Below are 27652 nucleotides of genomic sequence, written 5' to 3' on the forward strand. Positions count from 1 at the left end.
CCCAACTCTACGACCTCCAGTTCCAACCTTCACCAAGTCACCGTGCACACTTGCACGACGGGCGGGAGCTCACTCGAGTCACCCAAGAACCCGTGCCAAGTCGTCGCACAAACCGGGCGCTCCACCGTTCACCGTCAGACACCTTCGCACAAAGCGGGCGCTCCTCCGTTTCCACCGTCGGGCGCACCTTTGCGCAATGTGGGCGCCACACACCCGTGCACGCCCTTCTCCAACCGGCGGGCAACCCTGCCCGCACCCTTCACCCAAACTCAAGACATGCGTTCACCTCCGTGCGGCTTCGCCCAAGAACGGGCGCATCTCCAAATCTGCACCCTTCCTTTACTATGCCTCCACCTTGTTCTGCGCACTTCTTCTTGTTGAGTGATGAGCGAATGAGTTCCAAATGAGCCAACAAGCGTATAGTTCATACGCTCCACAAGCGGTCGCGCTATATCCTCGGCCGACCTTCACTTAACTTCAACCAATGTTTCTTGTTCATGCTTTCGGCTTGGTCCGCCCGTCGACCAACGCCCTCAACCACAACTTTAACCGTCGACTTCACTTCATAGGCGCCCACGTTCAACCATCGTATAAACGTGGTCGCTCATCCCATCTACGCACTTCAACCTTATGTTTCCTCGCGTGTGCTAGTCGTATAACTCGTCGCTCGGTGGTAGTAAGAACTGCAGGTCCTTACATCCTCCTCCACCTGAAATCATTGTCGTCCTTGACAACATACCATCCTGGTAGCCATCCACCAAGATCAACAATATCCATGATGTCAACTCCTCCACATATTGCAAGCATCCCTGCAACATATGTAGAACCACCGTCTCCACCATGTCTCGCCCGGCAACCATCTGTCACCAAGATCACCATACCAAGGTATACACCTCATCAGTATGTCATACATCAGAAATCATCTCAATCCATGATCATCGACCATCTCGTCGCAATCTCCACATGCTACTCCCCACCGTGGAAGGCTGGCCCCTCCATCTCAAGCTACATGCTTCCTGCAACCTGTCGTGTTGACCTCATCATGTGTCATCCTCGTGTGAATTGCTGCCATGATACTCCAACAAATGCTAACACATCTCTGTACACTACCGGTCCCCATGTTTGAACTAGTCGGGTGATCAGTCCAACTGTCACGCTCAAACCATGAGAGTGAACATCCTCATGCCACCATCAGTCGTTTCTCAGAACATCCTGTCACATCCTCAACTCGATGAAGAATCCATCTCCATATAAGTATAAGCCATGCTCAGGTCCATGAAGTCGGCCTCATCTCATCTGCAACATGCTGTCCATGATGTCTGGTACTAGTGTGCTGCATGAAATCAGCCACACCTATCCCAACATCGTCATCATATGTGTATCTCCTCAATATGAAGAGACCATCTCATCAAACCGACTCTCGATGTGCCACATCCAGGTCCATGAAGCAACCTCCATCATATCTGTAATGTGCCATCCCTCAAGTCTGTCATAGAAACAAGTATACACCTGTCTCATCTATCCATGTGCTGCCCATGATCATAGATCAATCAACTCCCATGTGTCAAAAGTGGTTAAGTCTCGGCTCAACCCATGCCAAGTGTTGCCACCAAGGCATCATCATTGTCGTAACTCCATCACTCCAAAGTGTCTCATATTGATCCTCCACATCAAGTCACTCTTTCAAGCCATCCCCATACATGTACTTGAAAGTATGCACCCCATCCTGCATCAAAGTCTCTAACCTCAGCTCCTCAATGCATCAGATCCTCCAAGTCCACCATATATGAAGTCCCTAAAAGTCACAACCTCCTGTCATCATGAGCTCCACGAGTCACCTCCAACCAACATCTAGCAAGCATACAAGTCTCGGCCCAAAGGTATCTGCAAGATGCCTCGGCTCTCCATGTAGTAGGAATGCTCCATAGTCTGCTCACAATCCACCCAAGTCCATGGCCTTGTTGTACAAAAGTGCACAACCTCCCCATCGGCTCATAAGTAAAACATCTCCACGTTACACCAGCAAATCCATCTGCACAACATCCCTGCCTTGGCACTCCTCATTGGATGCCCATAAGTGACACCTCTACAAGTGCTCCTGCATAATGTCCCAGCATAGGACTGCCATGCTCCATGTCTCCAACCTGATGTCCATGACTAAGTTGCCCATGTAGTCCAACCAAGTAGACCCATCACAACAATCGGTCATCCTCATCCAAGTCTGCAATCTTCGGTCTAGTGAACTCGGACACCCAACCATATCATCATCACATGAGTCTCTCCATCATAACTTCCACACCAAAGGTTCCACCAAGACTTGCTCTTGGTCTCAGCCATAAGAAGTCCACCCAAGCAACTCAAGTGTGTGCCCTTCAACCTGTCCATGAGTCATGCCGGGCACTTAGCCAATTCTCCATGTGGCTAAAGCATGATCCAATCCTCCACAACGATCATCACGTTCCTCCCTTGTCACGGGCCTTTGTACCTTCTGCCATAAGGTCCAAACAACCCAACAAGTCCTGCAACAGTCAACAATCCTTGCTTCTCCATACAAGGTCTCATCATAGTCATCCATGGTGACATGCTCCATAGCATCGACAAACTGACTTTGCCCTTCTCTGCATATGGTTCATCTCCCAAAGGCTCAAATGAAACACAAGTATCAATACTTACTTCACCATCATCATGAGGCTCCTCCATATGAGTATCCTCATTCATCCATGTCTGCAAACGGTACGATCCTGGTCCAACTTGATCAATATCAAGTTCATCCTCCATCGTTGTCACATCTACAACATCTTCAATCATCATGGCTTCCTCTTCCTGGTCAGCACAATCTGCAACTTCATCTTGCTCCATTGTCCAACCAAGTTGAAGAAGTTCGTCTTCAACATTCTTTTCTAAGACTTCAAGTTCCTTTCGAATCCGGGGATTCTCTTCTTTCATCCGCTTCAACCTGTATAAGGTAAGCAAGAGCTTCCCTTCGCATTCTTCCAAACCTGCCATGCCTTTTCGTTCAGCTTGGCCCAAGCACAAAGTTTCACCCCTGCTAAACCTGTTTCACCATTCACCAGCTTCACCAAGTTCCCTGCAACCATGAACCGGCCCTTGTTCCACTTGTATGTGAAACTAGCTTCCTTCCTCTGCAAGTACCTGCTTCCACTGTCACTTCGTCATGAGCAACCTTGCTCTTCACCAGCTCCAACCGAGCTCTGATACCAACTGTCACGCCCCTACACCTGCGGTACTCTTTCAACCGCTTATAGCGAGGTGCGGCACTACCAATCGTTTTCTTTTCACCAATACTTACGATTGTAGTCTACGCCTAACATTCCATACTTAGTTTTATTTTTGTTACCAAGTATTATTATGTTGCCTTTATACCAATGAACACCCATACACATTCATTAATAACAGCATTATACAAGAGAAATGCACAACAGTATAAAGGTAGGGGCAACTCCCTGCAATATGAGTCTGCCCGATATCAATATATTATACAATCTTCATTTTTACAAAGTATAGGCTAAGTCCTTGGGAAACCCCAAATTTATACTTAGCCAAATTTCCAACTTCGGCAAACTCGGTTGCCCAGCTCGTCGGCACCTCTGCACGGTCGCCGCACGACTCACCAACCCGTCGTTCACCTTGTTGCATGTCTTCGTCGGTTCGCACTTCGTTTGGTCGCAGACGCCCAAACCGTGTATACCTGCCCACACGCAGTCCCACTTGCCAACTCTTGACAAATGCCCAAATCATGTGAAACAGCATGTAGTACCGCCTGCCCAACTCTACGACCTCCGGTTCCAACCTTCACCAAGTCACCGTGCACACTTTCACGACGGGCGGGCGCTCACCCGAGTCACCCAAGAACCCGTGCCAAGTCGTCGCACAAACCGGGCGCTCCACCATTCACCGTCGGACACCTTCGCACAAAGCGGGCGCTCCTCCGTTTCCACTGTCGGGCGCACCTTCGCACAATGCGGGCGCCACACACCCGTGCACGCCCTTCTCCAACCGGCGGGCGACCCTGCCCGTTCCCTTCACCCAAACTCAAGACATGTGTTCACCTCCGTGCGGCTTCACCCAAGAACGGGCGCATCTCCAAATCTGCGCCCTTCCTTTACTAGGCCTCCACCTTGTTCTGCGCACTTCTTCTTGTTGAGTGATGAGCGAATGAGTTCCAAATGAGCCAACAAGCGTATAGTTTATACGCTCCACAAGCGGCCGTATCCTCGGCCGACCTTCACTTAACTTCAACCAACGTTTCTTGTTCATGCTTTCGGCTTGGTCGGCCCGTCGACCAACACCCTCAACCACAACTTCAACCGTCGGCTTCACTTCATAGGCGCCCATGTTCAACCATCGTATAAACGTGGTCGCTCATCCCATCTATGCACTTCAACCTTATGTTTCCTCGCGCGTGCTGGTCATATAACTCATCGCTCGGTGGTAGTAAGAACCGTAGGTCCTTACACACTTCTGCTTGTTGAGTGATAAGCGAATGAGTTCCAAATGAGCCAACAAGCATATAGTTTATATGCTCCACAAGCAGTCGTGCTATATCCTCGGCCGACCTTCACTTAACTTCAACCAACATTTCTTGTTCATGCTTTCAGCTTGGTCGGCCCGTGACCAACGCCCTCAACCACAACTTCAACCGTCGGCTTCACTTCATAGGCGCCCATGTTCAACCATCGTATAAACGTGGTCGCTCATCCCATCTACGCACTTCAACCTTATGTTTCCTCCCGCATGCTGGTCGTATAACTCGTCGCTCGGTGGTAGTAAGAACCGCAGGTCCTTACACTTTGGCTTCTGTTGCAGACAGTGGCAAAGACACTTCAGTTGGGTTTGTTGAAACATTGGGATACTCTAGCTTCTGTTGCAGACAGTGGCAAGGACCCTTCAGTTGCAAACTTCGAAGCCTCTGGGATGCGCCCACCTCCAGTGAGTTAGCCTGCACTTTTTTAGATTCAGGGTTTATGCTCTATGTTGAAGTCCTTCCATCTGATCCAATGCTGTAAGTTATAATACGATACAGTGTGGGTTGAATTCTGAGATGCATGATAGCAGGCCTAAAGCCATACGAAACGGAAAGTCTTGTTGCGCAAATTTTTTTCTTTCTATCTAATGGAACTTGTAGAGCCTTTTCTACGGTTTTTTTGCACGCTTGTTTCGCTACTTGAAAGTGGGCGTTGTGTGACAGCGAATGAGCATTGTGTGACAGCAAAGGAAAGGACACTAGAGGCTTAACAAATCCAGATCACCACGTGGCAAAGCAACGCGGTGGAGGTGCCTCTGTTGGTGGCGTTGTGTGACATCAAAGTGACAGCATAGGATGGAAAAGACACGGGAGGTGTAACAAATCTAGATCACCAAGTGGCAAAGCAAAGCGGTCGCTGTGCCTCTTTAGGTGTCAAGATAGTAGTAAAGGAAAGGACGCCAAAGGTGAGTGGTCCAGATAGTAGTAATAGCAGCAAATATTTTGAGTACAAAATTTAATTTCAAAATGTAAATATGGAACAATTTTAGCATTATTTCAATCCGCAAAAATTTGAATGAAATAATGTTTTTTAAGCAAAGAAATTTTAAAGATTCAATACAACATGTGCCTCTCTCTAGAAAAGAGGCCAAATAAGAAGTCAAAGTCTCTCATTAGCCAACAAAATGCAGTGTCACTATTTAATAAAGCAGGAAAAAAGAGAAAGTGTTTGGCTTAAAACTTTGGGTTTCCGATTTTAATTTTTGAAATCTCTGTTTTAATGTTTGTGACTGCACTGATAACAAAGCATATCCATTACTATAATGCCTACCCGCCCTTTGGGCAGAGGAAATAGGCTTTGAAAGGACGATGTTGAAGTTAGAAGTTTATATAAATTGTGAAGTTTGGTGAAGAATAATATTACGCGTAGTGTAACGAGGCGGAGGAGTTGCCTAGAAAGTTATGGAAATTTCGATCATATTTAGAGAAAATCCGGCAAGGGTTTTTGTAAATCCAAATTATAGTTGTTAAATTTCAAAATTTTAGGTGTCCTAGATGTTTTTGATGGTGCTGAATTCATTTCCACCATCAAAAACATGATTCAAACACTGCCTCTACAAGAATTTTTGAAATTTTTTTGCACAGATTCCAACCACTTTTGGCCGTCCAAGGAATTCCTCCACCTCGTTAGAATATGGCATGACTGCTACTGCTAGGCTACCAATGAACATCGAGCCGTCCATGTATGTCAACATATGTATTTAATGATGTACACTTCCGAGCATAATGTTTGCCCGCCATGATGACTTGCATTGTTCAGTTGACTTTGACTTAAGATCATTCCTGCCTTTTCCGATGCCTAATTAGGCCAATAGACCTTCCTTTGAAAGAGACTTTCGTCGTCCTTTTGTTTCTAACGTTGACACCTGGCGTCCACATTCAGCGGGCATTGGAATCTTGTTTAATTGACATCTAGCATAGGTTCTCGGACTATTCCTCCCTCACCAAAACTGCTTTCCGCTTTCTGCTCTTCCACGACCTGCTGCAATAACTCGTCTGCCAATCTTACAGGAAATCCTGTGTTCTTTGTTTATAAGGGCGATGTTGTGGGTTCGACCTCGGTGATTTCTTTGTCTGATGGATAGGGATTGAGGTTGGGATTTGGGATTCGGGATTTAGCAGCCGTTCGGCCTTTCGGAGGTGTTGATGAGACCATAGATTCAAAGAATCTGCAAGATTTCTTGCTTTTCTTGAGTTCAGAGAGAGAAAGGGCCTTGAGAGAGACTGGTTTCAACGATTTCCTTTTCTTCCATGCCTTTTTTATGCTTGTCGATTCAACGAATTGCAAGGAGCATCTTGATCAACCTCAAGCGCTTCTGCGACAGTATGTTCTCTTGAATTATTATACACTGCTTTGTTATTAATGGTAAATTCTTTTCTTGGAAGAATTTGGAGATGGTATAAAACTTTAGATTTCATTGGTAAAATTTGTTTGGAAAATGGGTCATTTCACCCTCAATTTGTTACTTGAGATCGTTTGAGCCAAAGATTTAGCCTCTCTATAGCAAATTTTGGTTATATATGGCTTGTTAGAGCTCGAAGTGTCTGTGACTTATTCAATAGCGTCTGGGACAAATTAATTTAGCATTTCAACGATGAAATTTGGCTGGAAAATGGCGGCTTTTGCTATGCAGATCAGATCAAGCTATTTTTAAGGATTTTAGACACTTACGACTATTATATTTCTCGGCTGCTATATTTCGTTAAGCGCTTTAAAGGATAGGCTATCGAGCTTATGCTCGAACAGCGCAGCACTCAGCAGAAAGGAACTTAGGGCCAAGTGCTGTATTTTCTTAGTTGAATATGTCCTTTTCAACTTGTGTTCAAACTTTATAATACAAATATTTATCTGTGCAAGGTATTAACTGCAAGAGTCTATTTTGTGTAAAACTTTTTGTTATGCCTTTGAATGGCATACATCCTGATTGGAGCAATTTGCTGACGTCTCTATACTTATTTTCTCATCCATCCACCACACTAAGTACAGACCAAAACTAAAGGTTATAGCAGCGGTGCGTCGCAGGATTCGAGTTTAGCGCATTTTGCGAAAATGACTATGGGATTCTTCCCAGGGACTTCGGGGTCATCTGGGCCGCAAACCCTAAATCCTGCATCTGCTTCTGCTAGAGTCTTTTGAAACAAAACATTACAAATTACTGAGAACGCAGTTTAAAGTTAGCAGCGATGGGGGTTTCGAGACACCACCTTCCTTTATTTCTCACAATATGACAGAGTAGGTGAAATTCCTGAACTGGACTAATTTTTATTTAATAATTGGACGAGGAACATGCGCTTTCTTTCAGTGCAAGAAGCTTCCGCCAGAGACGTCTTCCTCCCTTCACTTGCTTCGGGCTTCCACTTCAAAGTTCTTTCCAAGGTAAATATCGTTATACTCAGCTCTGTAATTTTTTGAACTTTATATCAATTTTACTGTCAAATTTTGTCCCTTCACACTCCTACACTGTTTTCCTTTCAGTCGCAAACCCTAAATCCTGCATCTCCTTCTGCTAGAGTCTCTTGAAATTACTGTTATTTCTTTTAAATGAATCTATGAAACCATAGGTTGCTTAATTTTTTACTTGCGCCAAATGTCTCTACGTCTGAGGATTAACTTATGTTCTAAATTTGAGTTAAATGCCCTCTTCTTCTTGCTTAGATTATTAACACTGTTTTCTTTTCAGCCACAAACCTTAAATTCTTCTTCTGCTATAGTCTTTTGAAATTATTTTTTCTTTCTTTTAAATAAATCTATGGAAACATAGGTTGCTTAAATTTTTACTCGCGCCGGATGTCTCTGCGTCTGAAGATTAACCTATCTTCTAAATTTGAGTTAAATGCCCTCTTCCTTTTGCTTAGTTTTTTAAGCATGCCAGATATCTCTGCGTCTCAGAGGGTTAACCTGTTTCTTCTAAATTTAAATTTGAAGACCTCTCATTCAATCAAGATAGCTTTAAGTTTTCTTTAAAATAAAAAATGATTTTAACCTAAATTTACAAAAATCACCATATTCTGCCTGATCTGCCTGATCATTGCTGATATTGCCTCCAGTTTACATTTAAGTTCATACTAACTCCAATGGCTGTTATAGCCGGTAATTAAGCTACACAAATAAAGCGGTTCAATACAAATGCTGTTATGGGAATTGAGGTTGATTTGAAACTGCTATAATCTTTTGCAGATACTCAATTTCATGACAATGGCTTGGATGAGCTTGAAGGTGCAACAAATCCAAAAAAGTCTTTGTTAGAGGCAAGGCATTTGGTTAGTCTTTTATTAAACAACCATCCAAGACGCTTGTTCAAGGGTCGTGTCTTCCCCTGTTTCTGCCACTTCTGGAAGGAAGGCATGCTGTTGTAATCTAGATCGTTGTCTGGAATCTACAACTCCAATAGTTCCTCTTCAATATCTGCCCAAGGTACTTGCTTTGAAACCCTATTGTGATGAGCCTCCAGTCTATTTCCGATAATTTTCTAGTATTCCAAGTGTATTTATTTTATCCCTAGTAATGTTAGGCTTGTAGCTAAATGTACATTTTAGGATTTTGATATCTTCTGTTATGAACCCTGTATTTTTAACAACACAATGTTTTCTAGTTGTTCTGTCATTGGCTCTTCATTGATAATAGGAATAATTCTTGGTTTCACAGACATTCATGAAAGGATGGAGGGATTCTGAAGCCAAATCCATGCCCTTCTTCAGTCTTGGTGATCTGTGGGAGTCATTCAACGAGTGGAGTGCATATGGTGCTGGAGTACCGATAGTGTTGAATAGAAGCGACACTGTTATGCAGTATTATGTACCGTCTCTTTCTGCCATTCAACTTTACACTCACCCTTCTGGACCTAATATTGGCACCAGGTAGATTATCCAATTCACCAGTTATTTTCATAGCAAGTCATGTCAAAGGGAGGTTCCTTAAATTTTTCGTAAATCTGACCACAGCTGAATGCTTTTGTATAATAATAATATGGTAAATAAGGCATAATATACACTGTAGCTCCTGTTGTTTTAACTTTAACAATTTAGCTCCTGTTGTTTAACAATTTTTTTTGGAGAAATCTATCTTTGCAAACAATTCTGCTCTAATGTTGCTCCAGACGATGAAAATATTGCATGCTTCGGCGGCTCTCTATATCAGTTGTGTCATATCTGAGACAAGATTTTGCCTGTCACAATTCAGTGTTAATGCACATGTCTTTCATTGGAGCAATATCATTTAAAACTTGATAACGTTTGGACACGTGATTCATGCTGGCTCAGTTGAGTCCTGAACATGCTCTGTTTTTTTTTTGCAGGTCCCCTGGTGAGGAGAGTGATGCAAGTGATGATTATAGAGATACAGGTAGTGAAGGTAGTAGTAGTAGTGATGAAGCAGAGTGAGACTCAAAATATGGTGGGGCAATAGAAGTCACTCTAAAGCTGCACAAAAAGGCTTTTCTAGTGATGATGGTGAAGGAAGCAGTTGCCCTTCATTTCAATATTTTGAGCGAGCAACTCCATATAGTCGTGAACCTCTGGCTGACAAGGTAAGATTCGGTTATGCATTTATTTTGAGGAATGTTTTATTTCATGGTGTAGTTTCAATTGCGAGGTTAAAATTAATATCTGTTAACTGGATGTTGCAGATTGGAGATCTTGCCAAGGACTTTCCACAGCTGAAAACCTTAAGAAGCATTGATCTGTTGCCAATCAGTTGGCTATCGGTTGCTTGGTATGCCATCAATTATACTTGTGCAATCCTTGATTAAGTTGGTGTGGAGGCCAGTTAGTTATTAAGCATTCTTGTTACTTTGGATTTTGTTCAATGCGATCAGTAACGTCTAGATGAATTTTCATTATCTACCGCTATCTAATTAAAACAAGAATTTCCTTACAGGTACCCGATATACAGGATACCAACAGGTCCAACCTTGCGAGACCTGGCTGCCTGCTTCCTAACTTTTCATTCCCTTTCAACTCCACTAAAAGGTTTGATTCATCTGTTTTCTATTTTCTTTCCCTCCATCTTGTTGCTACTTTGTTCACATAGTTTTCATATCAGTAAAGCATGTTGATGCTTTTTGAATTCTGATTTTCTCACTCCGCATTTGATCTCTAACTGATGTTTTGGCAGATGGTGGCAGTATTCATGTAAGTACTGGAGGGAAAAGTGTTCCTGTCACTCCGATAAGCAATTCTGGGGGTTCTCCAAAGATAGCTTTACCAGTATTTGGTCTAGCTTCTTACAAGTTGAAGGGGACAGTGTGGAGTACTAATGGCAACTGTGAACGACAGCAGGCTAACTCTTTGTTTCAGTCAGCTGATCAATGGTTGAGATTACATCAGGTGAAACATCCAGATTATGATTTTTTCCTTTCACATGGTTCTTCATATGGAGGATGAACTAGGAACATCCATAACAATGGGGTTTTTGTTGAAACGAAAGAATCAGTTGGGTTATGAATGGCTTTTTTTTATTATAGCCATTAGTAAGGCAAAATACCAGGAGTCAGTGGAGTGTGTCAACAAGCAAGTTGAGGGTTGTTCACAAATCTTCGTCTATGATCTCCTCAATATAGTCAAAAGATAAAAATATAAACATTCTCAAAAAGTTCTGCAATAGAAAATGAAAAAATGCGAGTCAAAACTCGTACCAAAAGGGTATATTTAAGAGAGAATGGGTTTTTGGGTAAACCTTTGGCTTGTCTGCTGTAAGAGAAAATTGATGGAAAAAAAAGTGAAAAGAAAAGAAGAATTGCCATTTTTTAAATAGGAGGAAGAGGAAATGCTGAAGGAGATGAAGTGTCGTGCATTCCAAACTCTATGTTAGCACGGCAATGCCATAAACCATTGCAGGTTGAATTTTAAGTCGTGCAATTTTTTCTCTTCCTTTGATTTCAATTCAGGTACGCTCGTTCTCTGGGACGAAAGTTCATGGATGTGGTTGCAGACGACTATCATCCAATGTAGACTGCCTGAGTAGATATTTAATTTAAATCCAAACTTTTGACATGAAAACACTGATTTGTGATGATGGGCTGACAATGGATATTGTCTAGAGTGGTTTCTGAAAAGCTGCGTGCCCAGTGGTGGCAATTGCTATTACTGTGAGAGCATTCGTTGGTTTTTGAGTAATTGTTGAGAGCATTTGAGTATTTTCTCCAAGGGATTTTCGCTACATTAAAACAAATTGTGGCTAGTGTAGGATCAACTTTTGTCCTATCAGGTTCTCTTTGGAGTTGACGGATTAAGAAAATAAGAAAAAAATGAAAAGAAAACCTTTGATTCTGAGTCAATATTAAGATATTTTGTGTCAATTTGCTTCCAATGGTTGATGAATGATTTGATTTTCTTCAACGTGATTAGAAAAGTAGTTATCAATATTTTCCCAATAGTGATCAAAGCATGACGTGAGTTATCTAATTATTTTTTCAAAATTTCCAGTAGTTAATTATTGGGGATGACTAAGTTGCAGAGAGAGCTTTATGTCGATCATATGATTGTTATTGTGTTATACGTCAAGGTGGGAGAAAAAGAAAAGTAAAAGATCAAAATTATGAGAATTTAGCATGAACATTATTTTCATTTTTTTGAGTTGTATGATCAACTATTGTTAGGTGAGTGTTCTCATAGTTGACTGTAAAGATGGTTAAAGTACTGGGCTTAGTGGTTTGCTATGTTTGTATTGCTTTGATATATATTTAAAATTATTCAGTGCTGTTCATTTGTCATACTTTGGACTTTCCTTGGGCGGATATATCTTTTCATTCAAGGAAATGTTTACGAAAAGTATTATGTCGCTGGAGTTGTGAATTGAGATTTTAAGAAGTTGCTTGGGGCTATTGTGGATATAATAAATTATACTGATAGTTTGGAATGTGTAGGAATTTTTCTTTAGAAACATAGAATAGATGTGGTATCTCCAACCCAGAGTGATGCCCGTGGATTCTCGATCTATAACCAATTTCATGCTTTCTCATCTCAGGAATACCGTAGGCATAGAGTAGGTGGAACTTTCTAATTGGGTATGTAATTACATTTTAATTAAACCGTGGTCACCCCTCTTGGCATGATCTGGTTCTTCTTTCACTGGATGATCACATTGTCACTATCAAAGTGGCAGTGTTAAATCAAGACTTTCTGTTCTAAAGATCACCTTCGTTGTCCATGGCTGGATGCCATGTGCATGACGGTGTCGCCCAGTGTAAAGACCCCTACAACCCTCTGGACTACGCTTCAAATAAACTTGTGACCAATCTTACAAGTTAATGATTTTTTTTTTCTCGTTAAAACTATTCTATTATTTACATTATCAGAGAACAATTACATCATTATATGACAAAAAGAACTAGCTGCCTGGAGGTGATGGCAGCATGGAACAGCAGAGACCGCAGTCTCAAAGGACTAACCAGACCAAAAAACAAACCCATGCAGGGGCGCCAGTGGAACATCAAACTAATCCCGTGCGGGGGAGCCAAAAACTTTCCCAACCACAGAGAAAAAGTTCCAGAACCCAAACACAGACAATTTCTCAACAGCATTGACACAGACAGTAACACCACAGCTTTGACACAAGAGCATATTCGAAAACAACAAGAGTGATCGAATGCCCTCACTAACGGGCCGCAAAGACCTGAAAAGAAGTCACGTCTAGTCTACAGGATCCTCCTCCACGACCCTGCACCACTCGAATTCCGCCATGTCTTGAGCCTCCTCCGTAGCTATCAGAACGGGCTCCATCTTAACATCCTCGTTCTGGCTGATCATTGCCTCCTTAGCTCTCGTGGGACCAGCAAGTGGGCTTTCCAAAACATTCACAGGATATGCAGAGGGTGTCTCCATGGCTCTCGCGGAGCCATCAGTTGCCATCGTCCCCCGATGGGCTTTGGAATCGCCCTCATCTTGGGTCTCCTCAATGAAGAGCACCGAAACATGGGCGTTGATCCGGGGACTGTTCGAAGAACTGTTGAAATTGAAAATTGCAGAGCCAAAGGCGGGCGAGGAAGAGGACCCAGGAGCGCTGGCATCCAGAAATTGACTGGACCGAAGGAGGCTTGCTCCTTGAGTGCGATGGCAATGGCAATGGCAGTGATGGGGAGAGTCTTCGTCGACTGGGGGGCGCGAGGACCCACCTCGGGAGGTGCCTCGACGGCTGAGCATTCGCTGTCGAGGCCGAACCATGACTGCAGGGCCAAACAGAGTCTCTATGCCTGAGGCCGGGATAGAGCTCAAAGCATAATTGAATCCTAGAACAGCCAAGGGAAGACCATATGCAGGCGAGGGAGTGGCCCAAACAGAAAGGCAAACGCTTGGAGTGACCAGCAGCGCCAGAGGCTGCAGAAACAAACGGAACAGACCCTGAATTTGCATTGTGAATCCCATACCACAGCCATATATAACACATCTGCCTATGCCTCGAGGCCCTCCCGCCATTACTGTGGTGTTCATGGGAGCCGAGGAGCCTGACCTTGCTTCGCGTGGGGAGGTGAACGAAGCATTTATGCTCCTCTACTGAATGCCTTTAATTCCGATCCCGCGCAGCTGAGAGTGTCCCTTCCCCTAAGTGTGAATAGCTCCTTTGCGCATGGTTGGCAGGTGGCTGCGGGTGATCGCCCATCCCATCTCTTCAATCACCCGCATCCAGGGCTTACAAGTTAATGATTATGAAACTTGCATTTGTCCTATTTTGGGGAGTTTTTAACAAAAAGTAAAAGATAAAAATTATGAGAATTTAGCATGAACATTATTTTCATTTTTTTGAGTTGTATGATCAACTATTGTTAGGTTAGTGTTCTCATAGTTGACTGTAAAGATGGCTGAAGTAGTGGGCCTAGTGGCTTGCTATGTTTGTATTGCTTTGATATATATTTGAAACTATTCAGTGTTGTTCATTTGTCATACTTTGGACATACCTTGGGAGGATGTATCTTTTCATTCAAGGAAATGTTTAGGAAAAGTATTATGTTGCTGGAGTTGTGAATTGAGATTTTAAGAAGTTGCTTGGGGCTATTGTGAATATAATAAATTATACTGATAGTGTGGAATGTGCAGGAATTTTGCTTTAGGAACATAGAATAGAGGTAACAGTATCTCCAACCCAGAGTGATTATGAGAATATATTGCTGATTGATTTCTTGCTGTCAAATTATGGTGGTATCTCCAACCCAGAGTTCTAATGACAATATATTCATGTTTCAATACTTTACTTTGTGTATCTTTATATATGTGCTAGAGCTGTAATGGAATGGTAGAAACTAAAAATAATAATTTGTATAATTTTGATTAAGGATTTATTTTACTTTGGGCAATTTATTGACTAGGCTTAGTTTGAATGATTGAATTATTATAATATTTATTATTTTGAACCAAAATACAATTCTTTCAATTTAACATTTTTGTCGGCCTCTATTTGCACCTTTTGGGGCAATTGCTAGTGTTATGTAGTTGCCTTTGAGTGTATATGATTAAGTTTGTGCAATTAGATTCTGTGTATGCGATCAGTATGAAACGAAACAAAGTTAAGCCAATAGTTTGTTTTTCGTTTTGTGTTAATAAATGTTTTTATCGAATTTTATTATAATTAAAATGATTTATTAATTAATTAATTAATATATTTTCAATTTAAGTAGATATTTAATAAATAGTCAAATGAATAATTAATTAATTAATATATTTTTAATTTAAGTAAATATTTAATATTTAATTTATATAGATGTACTAATTATTAATTTGTTTGATTAGATAAATTAATCAATTATTAATTATTAGATTGTTACTGGAATAAAATCACTGTTTTTTTTTCTATATTCTAGAAATAAGTTCATGTAAAATTTGAATAATAAATTAATAAGGGGTTGTGTGATAGAGTTAGGTGTTGTTTTACTAGTAGTTTAATAAGATTATTGCTTATTATAAATTCATTGAATTTGCATTTGGAATGACATCATCCAAAATTATTAGATTCTAGAAATAAGCTCATCTAAAATTTGAGTAATAGATTGGTAAGGGGTTGTTTCATAAAGTTAGGTGTTGTTTGACTAGTAGTTTAATAAGATTATTGCTTGTTATAAATTCATTGAATTTGCAATTGGAATGAGGTCATCCAAAATTATTAGATTGTTTGACTTTTAGTTTAATAAATTTATTGTTTATTACAAATTTTATTAAATTGAAGGATTGGAATAAACAGTTAGTTAAAGTTGATTTTGTAATTTTATTTTATTATTAGAAAATTTGTAATAAAAATTCAAGTAAAATTATTAAACTATTTCAAATAATATAAATTAAATGGTGAATGAATCTCGATAAAAATATATGTGATTTGATCCCAAATATTTTTGGTATAAATTATGAATAAAGAAGCCTGCATTCTTTGATTTTATCTTGACACACAAAGGAAATGGCCAACAAAGCTAGTTCGCGATTAAGGATTTCGAAAAGTATAGCTGATCTAACGTTTCTCAAGAGATGTAGAGATTAGCCATTGCATCTCTACTATATATATCAGTTTTCTATTTCAGCGATCCATTTATGTCTTGATGATTAAACCACGATGTCTCTATTATATATATTAGTCCTCTATCTCAACTATCCATGTATATCCTAGAAATTAATCATTATAAATTATAATTAACCTAATAATTTTATCACAATTAAATAATAAAAATAAACCTTTATAAAAAAATTAATTAAAATTCTTTAATTTATAATCAAAACAGATTGAAATAAAATTACTAAAAAGTTTTAACTATTTCAAAACCATTTTAACTTTTTCCCACTAAACAAAATTATTAAACTAAATCTATTATCAGAATAAACTCAAATAAATATTTTTAGCTAAAGCAGTTTTGTCTTTTAGTCTGAGACTAGTAGGTGTAATTCATAATCTATCATTTTTAAAAGTGACTTTGAATTGAAAATTGAGTGGATATGTGTTTGCCAAGCAGGTATGTGGATAAGGGCTCTCTAGCTGCATTGTTCTTACTGTGCACAACACAATATTTTTTTTTTAGAATTGTCGGTATGCTCTGTGGAGAACATCTGTGCAGGCTCTCCACTGTTCGATGACGATCAGAGTTGTAACGAAGATGTATTTCCATGGAAGGGATTCTGCACGGTCTCGCTGGATGGGCCAAAGTATTACGCTATTCTACTTAATTATTCTTCTTCCAACGTTCATCAATATTACACTTCATGGACAGATTTGCAACGGAACCACAACTAAGTGCGGCGGCGGTAACTATATAGAAGGCAATACGTTTGAGAAAAATCTGAACATAGTTTTCCATCGTCTTGCTGAAGGGGGCAACAAAACTGGGTTTAATATATCTGTGTATGGCCAAAGTCCTAACAGAATATATGGCCTCCTCCAATGCAGAGAAGACATGACAGCCGACCAGTGCTTCAGTTGTTGGCAATTTGCAACCACTAACATTCGACAAGACTGTGGGACTGCCGTTAGCGGTAGTATCTGGCCTTTTCAGTGCTTCTTACGCTATGGAAACTATAATTTCATCGGACAACTGGATACAGATTTGGGGTCTAATTACGCTGAGGCCTTCGGAAACTCGGTTGTGTTTGTCCCGCCTGACTTTGAAGGTACTGCACAGAATCTGTTAGAGAAATTGTCAATTGAAGCAGCAAGCGAAACGAAACGCTCTGCTTTGTCTACAGCTCTGGATTCGGCGTCCCAAACGATTTACGGTCTGGTTCAGTGCACCAGAGATCTCTCTACTCCTGATTGCAGAAGGTGCCTGTCATACTCAATCAGTAAAATGTTCACTTCTGACACGGCTGCAGGAATTCAGTATTGGAGTCAAAGCTGCATACTCCGTTATGCAATATATCCTTTTTTTAATTCGGCCACGTTTGCACTGAACAGTACGCAGGGGGTAGCTAATAAAGCAGATGAGGCCAAGTCTTCACACAAAGGCACACACACAATTTTAATTTTAGGTGTTGTGGGGGGGTTGGCTCTCGTATTCATGGCATGCTTGTTTGCAACTGGGAAGAGACTGAAATCCGCCACATTCGGAAAAGGCTATGAAGGTATTTATATTAACAACTCTGGGGTATTGCTTGTTATTGAAAGCTTCGGCATGTAGTTGGATTGGAGTGCATTTTTTGCTTGTTCAAAAGGTAACTTTGTATTTTCATGATACAGATGAGGAAAACACAGCAACCGATCCTGATGGACATATGGTATTTAAGATGGAAACGTTACGAGGTGTCACGAATAACTTTCATGATGACAACAGGCTCCGAGAGGAAGGCTTTGGTCCTGTATACAAGGTAACATATAAGGCTAAGAAAGTTTGTACTAGTTTTCACTGTTCAGAACCTTAAATTATAGTAATAATACCGGCTGGTCTCATCGCACCAGTGAGCGTTGGATGTAGATTAGTAGCCTCAAAACGAATGTATTGCAGGAAGCAAATTGTTAAATTTGTAATTTCAACCGCAGCGGTAACAGCGGCCAGAAACCGGTCAACAATCTCGTCGGAAAGCTCTCGGGTTGATTTCAGGGAAAGGTACTTTTCCGATGTTTGAACCCGAGAAGTTTTGGTGATGACACGTGGTTCACCCCTGACGTAACGCAACGTAAGAATCTCGGGTGATAAAGTTCAGCACTTGTTGGTCTTCCGATATTTCCCTCCACCGTCGGATGTGCTCCACCTTCTTCAACCGTTGATTTCCCGAAGCTGCTCCAAACCTGCATACGTCAAATATTAAATTCAATGCATTGCGTGGAGTAAAAGGTTTATGGTTGACCGCCGTAGGTGAGAGAGAGTCATTGAATTTAATGGTGCTACGTAGATTTAGGTGGGCCTTTTTATTATGGGTATGGGCACGTATAATATATGTCTTTTATATATATTTCTTATATACGGCATGTATTAAATGTGAAAACATATGTAATAAGTTTTTATGTTTTTGAGTGTGTTGACTTTCATTATGCATTGCACACGGGAGGTAAAATACATAGGTGTTCACAGCAACGAAAAATTGATGATGGCGCAGTAAAAGGTGAAACACACAGCAGTGTGTAAAAAGATAGAACCAGGTGATGTAATTTTTTTTGGTGTAGAGAAAAACCATGTGTGGTTTTGCACAGCAGTGCATAAAGGAAATGGTGGAGCGATTTTTGTAAACCTGTGTTATTTTTATTTACAGCAGTAAACTTATGTAAACTTTTATTACAGCAGTAAGTTGTTGTTTTTCACAGCAGTGAATATAAAAGGGATTTTACAGTGGTAGATTTTTGCATCAGATTTTAATGAATAGAATGTTTTAATGGTGGTGAAATACTCTGTCTCTCAGTGAAATTTCTTTTAAGTCTTCTGTGTGCACAAAAGATCTTGGAGCAAAAGAAACAGAGCATTGTCTCTGTGTGTTTGTTTATTTGGTTTTTGATATTTTCTCCATGTAAAAATACCCAACAGTGGTATCAGAGCAGGATCAGGCTCTTTAAGGAAGTTAAAGAAGCTGAAGGGAGAAGGTTGTTGCAGCAGCAAAACTTCTCAGGCAGATAGAAGACTCAGACAACAAAGGATTCATGTATTCTTCATAGCTATCTTGTTTGTTATTGAAGAGACAGTCAGTGTTTTAAATACACAGTCAAGGAATGGCCAGCACAAGCACTGGTATGGGTTTGTTTAACACCCAGCTCCCACAGTTTAATGGAAAGAACTATGACTACTGGGCAATAACCATGACAGCCCTGTTTGCTTCTCAAGATTTATGGGAAATAGTTGAAGATGGTTTTGAAGAACCAGCAGATGAAACTGAGTTCAATGCACTAACTCAGGGAGAGAGAGATCTCCTGAAGAGCAATAGGAAGAAGGATGCAAAGGCCATTTTATTGTTGCATCTAGCAGTAGACCAGAGTATATTTCCAAGGTTAGCAGCAGCTAAGACAGCAAATGAAGCATGGCAAACCCTCAAGACAGCTTATCAAGGCATGGAGAGAGTGAAGACAGCAAAACTACAATTGCTGAGAAAGGATTTTGAAAACTTGAACATGAAGGAGTCAGATAACATTGACTCATTCTTCACTCATGTGATTGGTGTAATCACACAAATGAGAACTCATGGAGAAACCATTGAAGATAGAAGGATTGTGGAGAAAATATTGAGGGTCTTACCTTCAAAGTTTGATGCCATTGTCACCACCATTGAAGAGACAAAGGATCTCTCAAAATATTCAGTTGATGAGCTACATGCATCACTGATAACACATGAGCAGAGGTTGAGTAGGAATGAAAACTCATCTCTTGAGCAAGCCTTCAAGACCCAGATGTCCTTTGGAAGAGGAAAAGGTCAAGGAAGAGGAAACCGAAGAGGAAGAGGCAGAAGCCAGAACAGAGGTGGAAGGAACAGCCCATTAAATGCACAAGGAAGAGGCAGCAATCCAAATCAGAACCAAGGTCAAGGCAGCAGCCAACAAAGAGATCAACATCATGCTCAAGGAAAAAGGTATGATAAATCTAATGTTCAATGCTATTATTGCAAAAAGTATGGACATTATGCTAGTGATTGTAGAAAGAAACACCATGATATGAACAACAGACAAAATGCAAATGTTACAAGAGAAAACAACAGTCAAGAAAATGTCCTGTTAGCTTGTAACATGGCTGAAACACATAGTGAGGACATATGGTTTTTAGACTCAGGTTGCAGCAACCATATGACAGGGAATAGAGCCCTCTTTTCAGCCTTAAATCAGAATTTGAAATCAGAGGTCACACTAGGAACTGATAGTAAAGTGTCTGTTATGGGAAAAGGGGAGGTAAAAATATTTACAAAACAAGGAGAAAGGAAAACCATAGCAGATGTCTACTATGTCCCCGGAATGAGATGTAACCTATTGAGTGTTGGACAGCTTATTCAAAAGGGTTACAATGTTTACTTTGTAAATGATGTGTGCACCATCATGGATATACCACCCAGCAAAAGATACATTGCTGAAGTAAAAATGACAAGGAACAGGATGTTCCCTCTCAGGATAAGGGCAGATTTGAAAAACAAAAATGAAATTGCAGCAGTCACCCAAGAGGCCTTTCAAAGCGTGCCAAAGGATGAGAACTGGTTATGGCACTTGAGATTCGGGCATCTAAATTTTGGAGGTCTGAATTTGTTGAGCAGAAAAGGAATGGTAAAAGGATTACCATTGATAGAGAAACCGGACAGCCTATGTGAAGGCTGCATTTTGGGAAAACAACATAGAGAAAGTTTTCCATCAGGGAAGAGCATAAGGGCAAAGACACCCTTAGAGATTATCCACTCAGATTTGTGTGGACCAATGCAAGCTCCATCATTAGCTGGCAGCCTATATTTCTTAACATTCATTGATGACTGTACAAGAAAGACTTGGATATATTTCCTCAAGAACAAAAGTGAAGTCTTTGAGAAATTCCAAAACTTCAAAGCACTTGTGGAGAACCAAAGCGGGCTGCACATAAAAGTATTGAGAACTGATAGAGGAGGTGAGTATATCTCCAATGAATTCCTTAAGTATTGTAGAGAAAATGGAATTCATAAACAGTTTACAGCAAGGTACACTCCACAGCAAAATGGAGTTGCTGAAAGGAAGAACAGAACCATCATGGAGATGGCAAGGAGCATGTTGAAGGCAAAGCATTTGCCAAATGAGTATTGGGCTGAAGCTGTACATTGTGCAGTTTATATATTGAACAGGTGTCCTACAAAAGCAGTCATGAACAAGGTGCCAGAAGAGGCATGGAGTGGGAGAAAACAAGGAGTCACCCACATGAGAGTTTTTGGGTGTGTGGCCTATGCACACATTCCGGATCAGCTAAGGAGGAAGTTGGACAGCAAAGGGGAGAAATGCATCTTCATTGGATACAGTGATGAATCCAAAGCCTACAGGCTGTACATTCCATCTACCAAGAAGTTCTTTGTCAGCAGGGATGTTCAATTCATTGAGGAAGAAGCTTGGGATGGAAGCATAGAGAAAACAGTGAATGTCAAGAGCTGTTTGTCTCATGATGAAGATGAAGAGGAAGTGGATGAAATGAATCCCCAAACAGCAGCGCCAACACAAGGACAGCAAGGGACACCATTGAGGACAACACAAGGACAGCAAGGTACACCATTGAGGATAAATGAAAGTGCTTCTCCAAGCACACCACAAGGAGGAAATTCAAGTGCATCTTCAAGCACTTGCACACCAAGTGAAAGAGGTAAGAAATTTAGAAATCTAAGTGACATTTATGAAGAAGGAATGAATTCATTATTTGCCTTATTTTGTCATGTTGATGATCCTATTCATTTCGAAGATGCAATCAAAGATAGGAAATGGATAGAAGCTATGGATGAGGAGATGAATGCCATAGAGAGAAACAAAACATGGGATTTGGTTGAGTTACCAAAAGGCAAAGAAGTCATTGGTGTGAAATGGGTCTACAAGACCAAGAGCAATCCTGAAGGGAAGATTGAAAGGCATAAAGCAAGGCTGGTTGTCAAAGGCTACAAGCAGCAGTATGGGAGAGATTATGAGGAGACTTTCGCACCGGTTGCAAGGATGGAAACCGTGAGAGCAGTGCTGTCCATAGCAGCACAAAACAAATGGAAAGTCTACCAAATGGATGTGAAATCAGCATTCCTAAATGGAGTGTTAATGGAAGAGGTTTATGTGGAACAACCTCTTGGATATGAGAAGAAAGGTGAAGAGCACAAAGTGTGCAAATTGAAGAAAGCTCTTTATGGGCTGAAGCAAGCGCCAAGAGCATGGTACAGCAGGATAGATTCATATCTATTGGATAATGAATTTGACAAATGTGAAGGAAAACCCACCTTCTACATCAAAGAAAAAGATGGTAAAATTTTAATTGTTGTTTTGTATGTTGATGATGTGATTTTCACAGGTAATGATGATCAGCTCATTAAGAATTTTAAATCAGTCATGAAGGATGAATTTGAAATGACTGACATGGGTTTGTTGAGATACTTCTTAGGCATAGAAGTAGATCAAAATGAAAAAGGAATTTTTATATCTCAATCAAGATATGTTAATCAAGTACTGAGCAGATTTAACATGCAAGAATGCAAGGCAGCCATCACTCCCACAGTAATGGGATTAAAGCTCAGCAGAGAGGACGACAGCAAGGATTTTGATCCTAGCTTGTATAAAAGTATTGTTGGCAGCCTTATGTATTTAACAGCAACTAGGCCTGATTTAATGTATGCTGTTAGTTTAATTTCCAGATTTATGGAGAGGCCAAAGGAGGCACATTGGCAAGCAGCAAAGAGGATTTTGAGGTATGTCAAAGGCACCAAAATGTTTGGAATTTTATATCATGCCTCAGAACATTCAGATTTGGTTGGGTACACAGATAGCGATTGGGCTGGAAGTGTAGATGATCGGAAGAGCACTTCCGGTTATGTTTTTAATATGGGTTCATGAGCCATTTCATGGGCTTCTAAGAAGCAGTCCATTGTAGCATTGTCTACAGCAGAGGCTGAATATGTGGCAGCTACAGCAGCAGCATGTCAAGCAGTGTGGATGAGAAGAATGTTGAGAAGCTTAGGCCAAGAGCAGGCAAAAGCGACAGTGATTTTTTGTGACAATAGCTCAGCTATTGCATTGTCAAAGAATTCAGTGTTTCATAAGAGAACGAAACACATTGATACAAGGTTTCACTACATCAGAGAATTAGTGAACAATGGAGAAATTGTCCTAGAACATTGCAGGACTCAAGAACAGGTAGCAGACATCTTGACAAAGCCACTTGATCAGAAGAGCTTTGAATTTTTGAGAAAGTGTCTGGGTATGACCGAATGCCCAGCTGTTGAAATTAAAGGGGAGTGTTAAATTTGTAATTTCAACCGCAGCGGTAACAGCGGCCAGAAACCGGTCAACAATCTCGTCGGAAAGCTCTCGGGTTGATTTCAGGCAAAGGTACTTTTCCGATGTTTGAACCCGAGAAGTTTTGGTGATGACACGTGGTTCACCCCTGACGTAACGCAACGTAAGAATCTCGGGTGATAAAGTTCAGCACTTGTTGGTCTTCCGATATTGCCCTCCACCGTCGGATGTGCTCCACCTTCTTCAACCGTTGATTGCCCGAAGCTGCTCCAAACCTGCATACGGCAAATATTAAATTCAATGCATTGCGTGGAGTAAAAGGTTTATGGTTGACCGCCATAGGTGAGAGAGAGTCATTGAATTTAATGGTGCTACGTAGATTTAGGTGGGCCTTTTTATTATGGGTATGGGCACGTATAATATATGTCTTTTATATATATTTCTTATATACGGCATGTATTAAATGTGAAAACATATGTAATAAGTTTTTATGTTTTTGAGTGTGTTGACTTTCATTATGCATTGCACACGGGAGGTAAAATACATAGGTGTTCACAGCAACGAAAAATTGATGATGGCGCAGTTAAAGGTGAAACACACAGCAGTGTGTAAAAAGATAGAACCAGGTGATGTAATTTTTTTTGGTGTAGAGAAAAACCATGTGTGGTTTTGCACAGGAGTGCATAAAGGAAATGGTGGAGCGATTTTTGTAAACCTGTGTTATTTTTATTTACAGCAGTAAACTTATGTAAACTTTTATTACAGCAGTAAGTTGTTGTTTTTCACAGCATTGAATATAAAAGGGATTTTACAGTGGTAGATTTTTGCATCAGATTTTAGTGAATAGAATGTTTTAATGGTGGTGAAATACTCTGTCTCTCAGTGAAATTTCTTTTAAGTCTTCTGTGTGCACAAAAGATCTTGGAGCAAAAGAAACAGAGCATTGCCTCTGTGTGTTTGTTTATTTGGTTTTTGGTATTTTCTCCATGTAAAAATACCCAACACAAATTAGGCTTAACTACCTTACAAAAGTTTCATTACATTTTGTTTTGTTTAAATCATTCAATGGAACTAACGAGGATGGAAAAGAAATAGTTGTGAAAAAAATGTCCTTCACATCCATGGAAGGAAGGAATTTCTAAATGAAGTTAAACTTGTATTCAAAATTCAACATATTACCGGCTGGTATGCAGAGGGATTAGAAAGGTTGCTCGTTTAAGAGTACCTCCCCAATAAGAGCCTTGATAAAATCTTATTCGGTGACTGACTTCCATTAATTTATCAAGAAAACTTATAATTATTGTCATGCACATATGCAGACACAAACCAACGTAGCCGGCATGATGGGCAGAAGCGTTACAACATCCTAGTGGGATTAGCTTGAAATGTGAGATGAGAAACAAGCGCTGAATTGCATAGATTGGTCTTTTGTGTACACAGGCAGAATCCCAACTTTTGTGTACACGGTCTGTTTGAATATGCTTTCAACTGATTCCCTGGGTTACAGGATCCGACAAAGCCTGCCTTTGTGACTTCTCCTGTGTCATAGTCTCACACTCCAGCATCTAACACCACTGCTTCCATGGGTGATTTGGTACAAGGTGATGCAAAATCTGCAGTACAAATAAGAGAAAGGTTTCAGTTAATGTTTTAATATATATTATAGCATTGAAACAAAAGAGCTTAAATGTAAGGTCCGTAAGTCAGTTTGTAAAATATCAAGACATCGAAGTTTTATTTAATATATTTATTAATATATAAGAATTAGTTACTGAAGTTTTTATTCTTCCTGTACCACTTTGTTATAATGTTTTTATTTTTTATTTTGAGATTTTTTTTTAATGTAGAATTGTAGATTTGAAGAAGATTATGGAATTCTATATATAAGAATTAATTTCGCTCCTGTTTATTGTATTTTGAAATATTTTTAGTATCTCAATCTGGTTCAGTTGATATTGAAAACTTATAGATTAATGAGTTTTTTAATTATGTCTATGGACTTCAAACTGTTTATTTTAGAATAAAATTTCCATAATTTTAATTTAATTAATAATAGTTATTAAGTGGATGGTAGAGATTTAATTTTGATGAAATATTTTTAGCATATTTTTATATTAAACATTGAGATTTATCAAGATATATCTCAAATATAGTTATTTTTTTTTTATTTAATTAAATTAATTAATTAAAAAATGTCATGTGAACAAGAAATTTTAAGTATGGTGAATTTCCAAGGTTAAGAATCTTGTTGCATCTTTTTTAAATGTATATAAATTTAATTCATATATTAATTATTTTTATTATTTTTATAATTAATAATAATGATAATTTAAAATAAAATTATATGAAGTTCATTTATATGATTTTTTTTTGTTGATTTATATGTAAGTTTTTTTTTATTCTTAATTGTATTTATCAACTATTTCATTTAATTTATATGATTATGTTATTCTTAATGTTAGATATATTCTAATTAATAGATTTTGGCCAGAATCTGACAATACTATTTCTAGCAACATTGTGATTTTCTGTTGTTTAAAATATACTTTCGAATGTATAAAATAGATTTAGCATCCTGAAAAACCTTGAGGAACTAGATATTTGCAAATTAAACGATTTAAACATATGATTTTTAAAAATATATACAACAAAATTAACTAGAGAAATTCTAAAAAAATGATTTTAATATATTTTGGAATGTTAGATTTATATTTTAATATCAAGTAAAGAGTTATTATGATTTTAGTGATAAAAGTATTATATAATTAAATTAGCAAAATTGATAAAGTAATATTTGATATTATTAAGGGCTTAGTGCATTTAAATAAATTCTTTTAAATTTTTTGGGGGGAATTTTATAAATTTAGTTGTCCCGATTATTATCTGTTGGGTTAGTTTAACAATTAATTTCATGCAGTGCATTGACTTTAATGTTGAATATATTAATTTTGTTTTTTGTATTCTTAGTGTTGTAAAAATAATTTTGATTGGAAAAATTAAGATATATAAAAAAATTATCTTATTTTAATTTTTTTATAATAATATTAAGGTTCATAAATTTAATATTTTATTTCACAAAGAAAGACAAAAAATTTCATGAGGATATATAATTGTGATAATGCTTTTAATAATATTAGTAATTTTATTATATAGAATTGTAAATATATGAAGTTAATTATTGAATATTTGATAGATAGTAATGGAATTTTATAGAGAATTGCAATCACTTTTGAATTTGAATAGAATGGAGTATTTTTATTTACAATGTTAGAAGCAGACAATGTAGAATCAAAACAATTAACTTTCTTAAGCACAAACTTTTCTAAGATGCTTGGTAAATTAAAAACTTTCTGACATTGTGGGAAAACTAAGATACCCGTGATTCTGTTAAATGAACTATAACAACTATTATCTATGAAAAATGTTAAAAAAAATAGTGTTAAGCATGCAAAAAAAACCTTTAAAATGGTTATATATGATGGTATAAAATGCCATGTTAACCAATGTTCACATCAACGTTCAAGTTAAGTATATTTGATTTGGTTGATCACTTTCTCATTTTGGTTTAAATGGTAATGGTGACCTGTTAGTCTTTTATGTGACAATAGTAGTTCTTAGGAAGCACAATAGAGTTATAGATAAATCACAATAGGGATATTAGGGTCACTAAATTAGAGAATAAGGAGTTTGGAAAAGGATGGTTAGGGTTAATATTAGGTTTTTTAGGCAAAAAAATTATCAACCTTCATTAAATAAAAGTAATTACATAAGTCAAAATAACTTGGAACCCAGAACAAAACCAAACAGACTGAGAAGATACCACCCAGGAATGAGGGCCCAAAATGTAACAAAACATGAACCAAGACATTACTCCGCCGAAAGCATCTAATACAACCCTCGTGGATACCAAAAGAAGGCAAAAACCACTGTCATAATGGCCCAAGACCAACAAATTGAAAGACATATCTAGGAAGTGAAAGATGAGAGGCAAAAAAACCAAAACCAATCAAAGGGTAGGGAAGACACCAGATGAATGGACCACGCTATTGATGAGGAAGATGAGATGAAAAAAACCTAGCGCCAAGGAAACACCGTGCTTTGAAAGATAGTCAGCCACAAAATCTGGTTCCCGATAGACATGGGAAAAAGATATATGGACGAAAGAATCCCTCAGATGCAGAACCTACTAAAACTAGTGGAATAAAGGAACATTCAAGGAGGAACAACCCTTAATCCAGTTTATCACAGATTTGGAGTCCGTGACAATAATAATATTCTCAATGGAAAGCTACTAGCCTAGA

General features: G+C 39.0%; 1 protein-coding gene and 1 pseudogene across 2 annotated transcripts; both read left to right on the top strand.

Moving 5' to 3' along the window:
- Positions 1-8620: 8620 nt before the first annotated feature.
- LOC149171922 (uncharacterized) lies at positions 8621-11269 on the top strand (annotated as a pseudogene). The gene is made up of 7 exons (XR_016259254.1): positions 8621-8636; positions 8724-8806; positions 9192-9403; positions 9841-10071; positions 10171-10256; positions 10422-10513; positions 10659-11269. The product of XR_016259254.1 is annotated as an uncharacterized LOC149171922 (transcript).
- A 5239-nt stretch (positions 11270-16508) lies between these two features.
- Positions 16509-25127, top strand: LOC149171923 (cysteine-rich repeat secretory protein 38-like). Its single transcript, XM_089427633.1, has 3 exons — positions 16509-17572; positions 17688-17815; positions 24671-25127. Exons 1-3 carry the CDS (start codon positions 16588-16590, stop codon positions 24719-24721), a joined length of 1164 nt encoding a protein of 387 aa, XP_089283759.1. The 5' UTR covers positions 16509-16587; the 3' UTR covers positions 24722-25127.
- Positions 25128-27652: the final 2525 nt, after the last annotated feature.

Source organism: Pinus tabuliformis, chromosome 4_2 (assembly GCF_031772625.1).
Source record: "Pinus tabuliformis cultivar Carrire ecotype Pingquan chromosome 4_2, CPIR1, whole genome shotgun sequence".
In the NCBI taxonomy this organism is placed as follows: Eukaryota; Viridiplantae; Streptophyta; class Pinopsida; order Pinales; family Pinaceae; genus Pinus; species Pinus tabuliformis.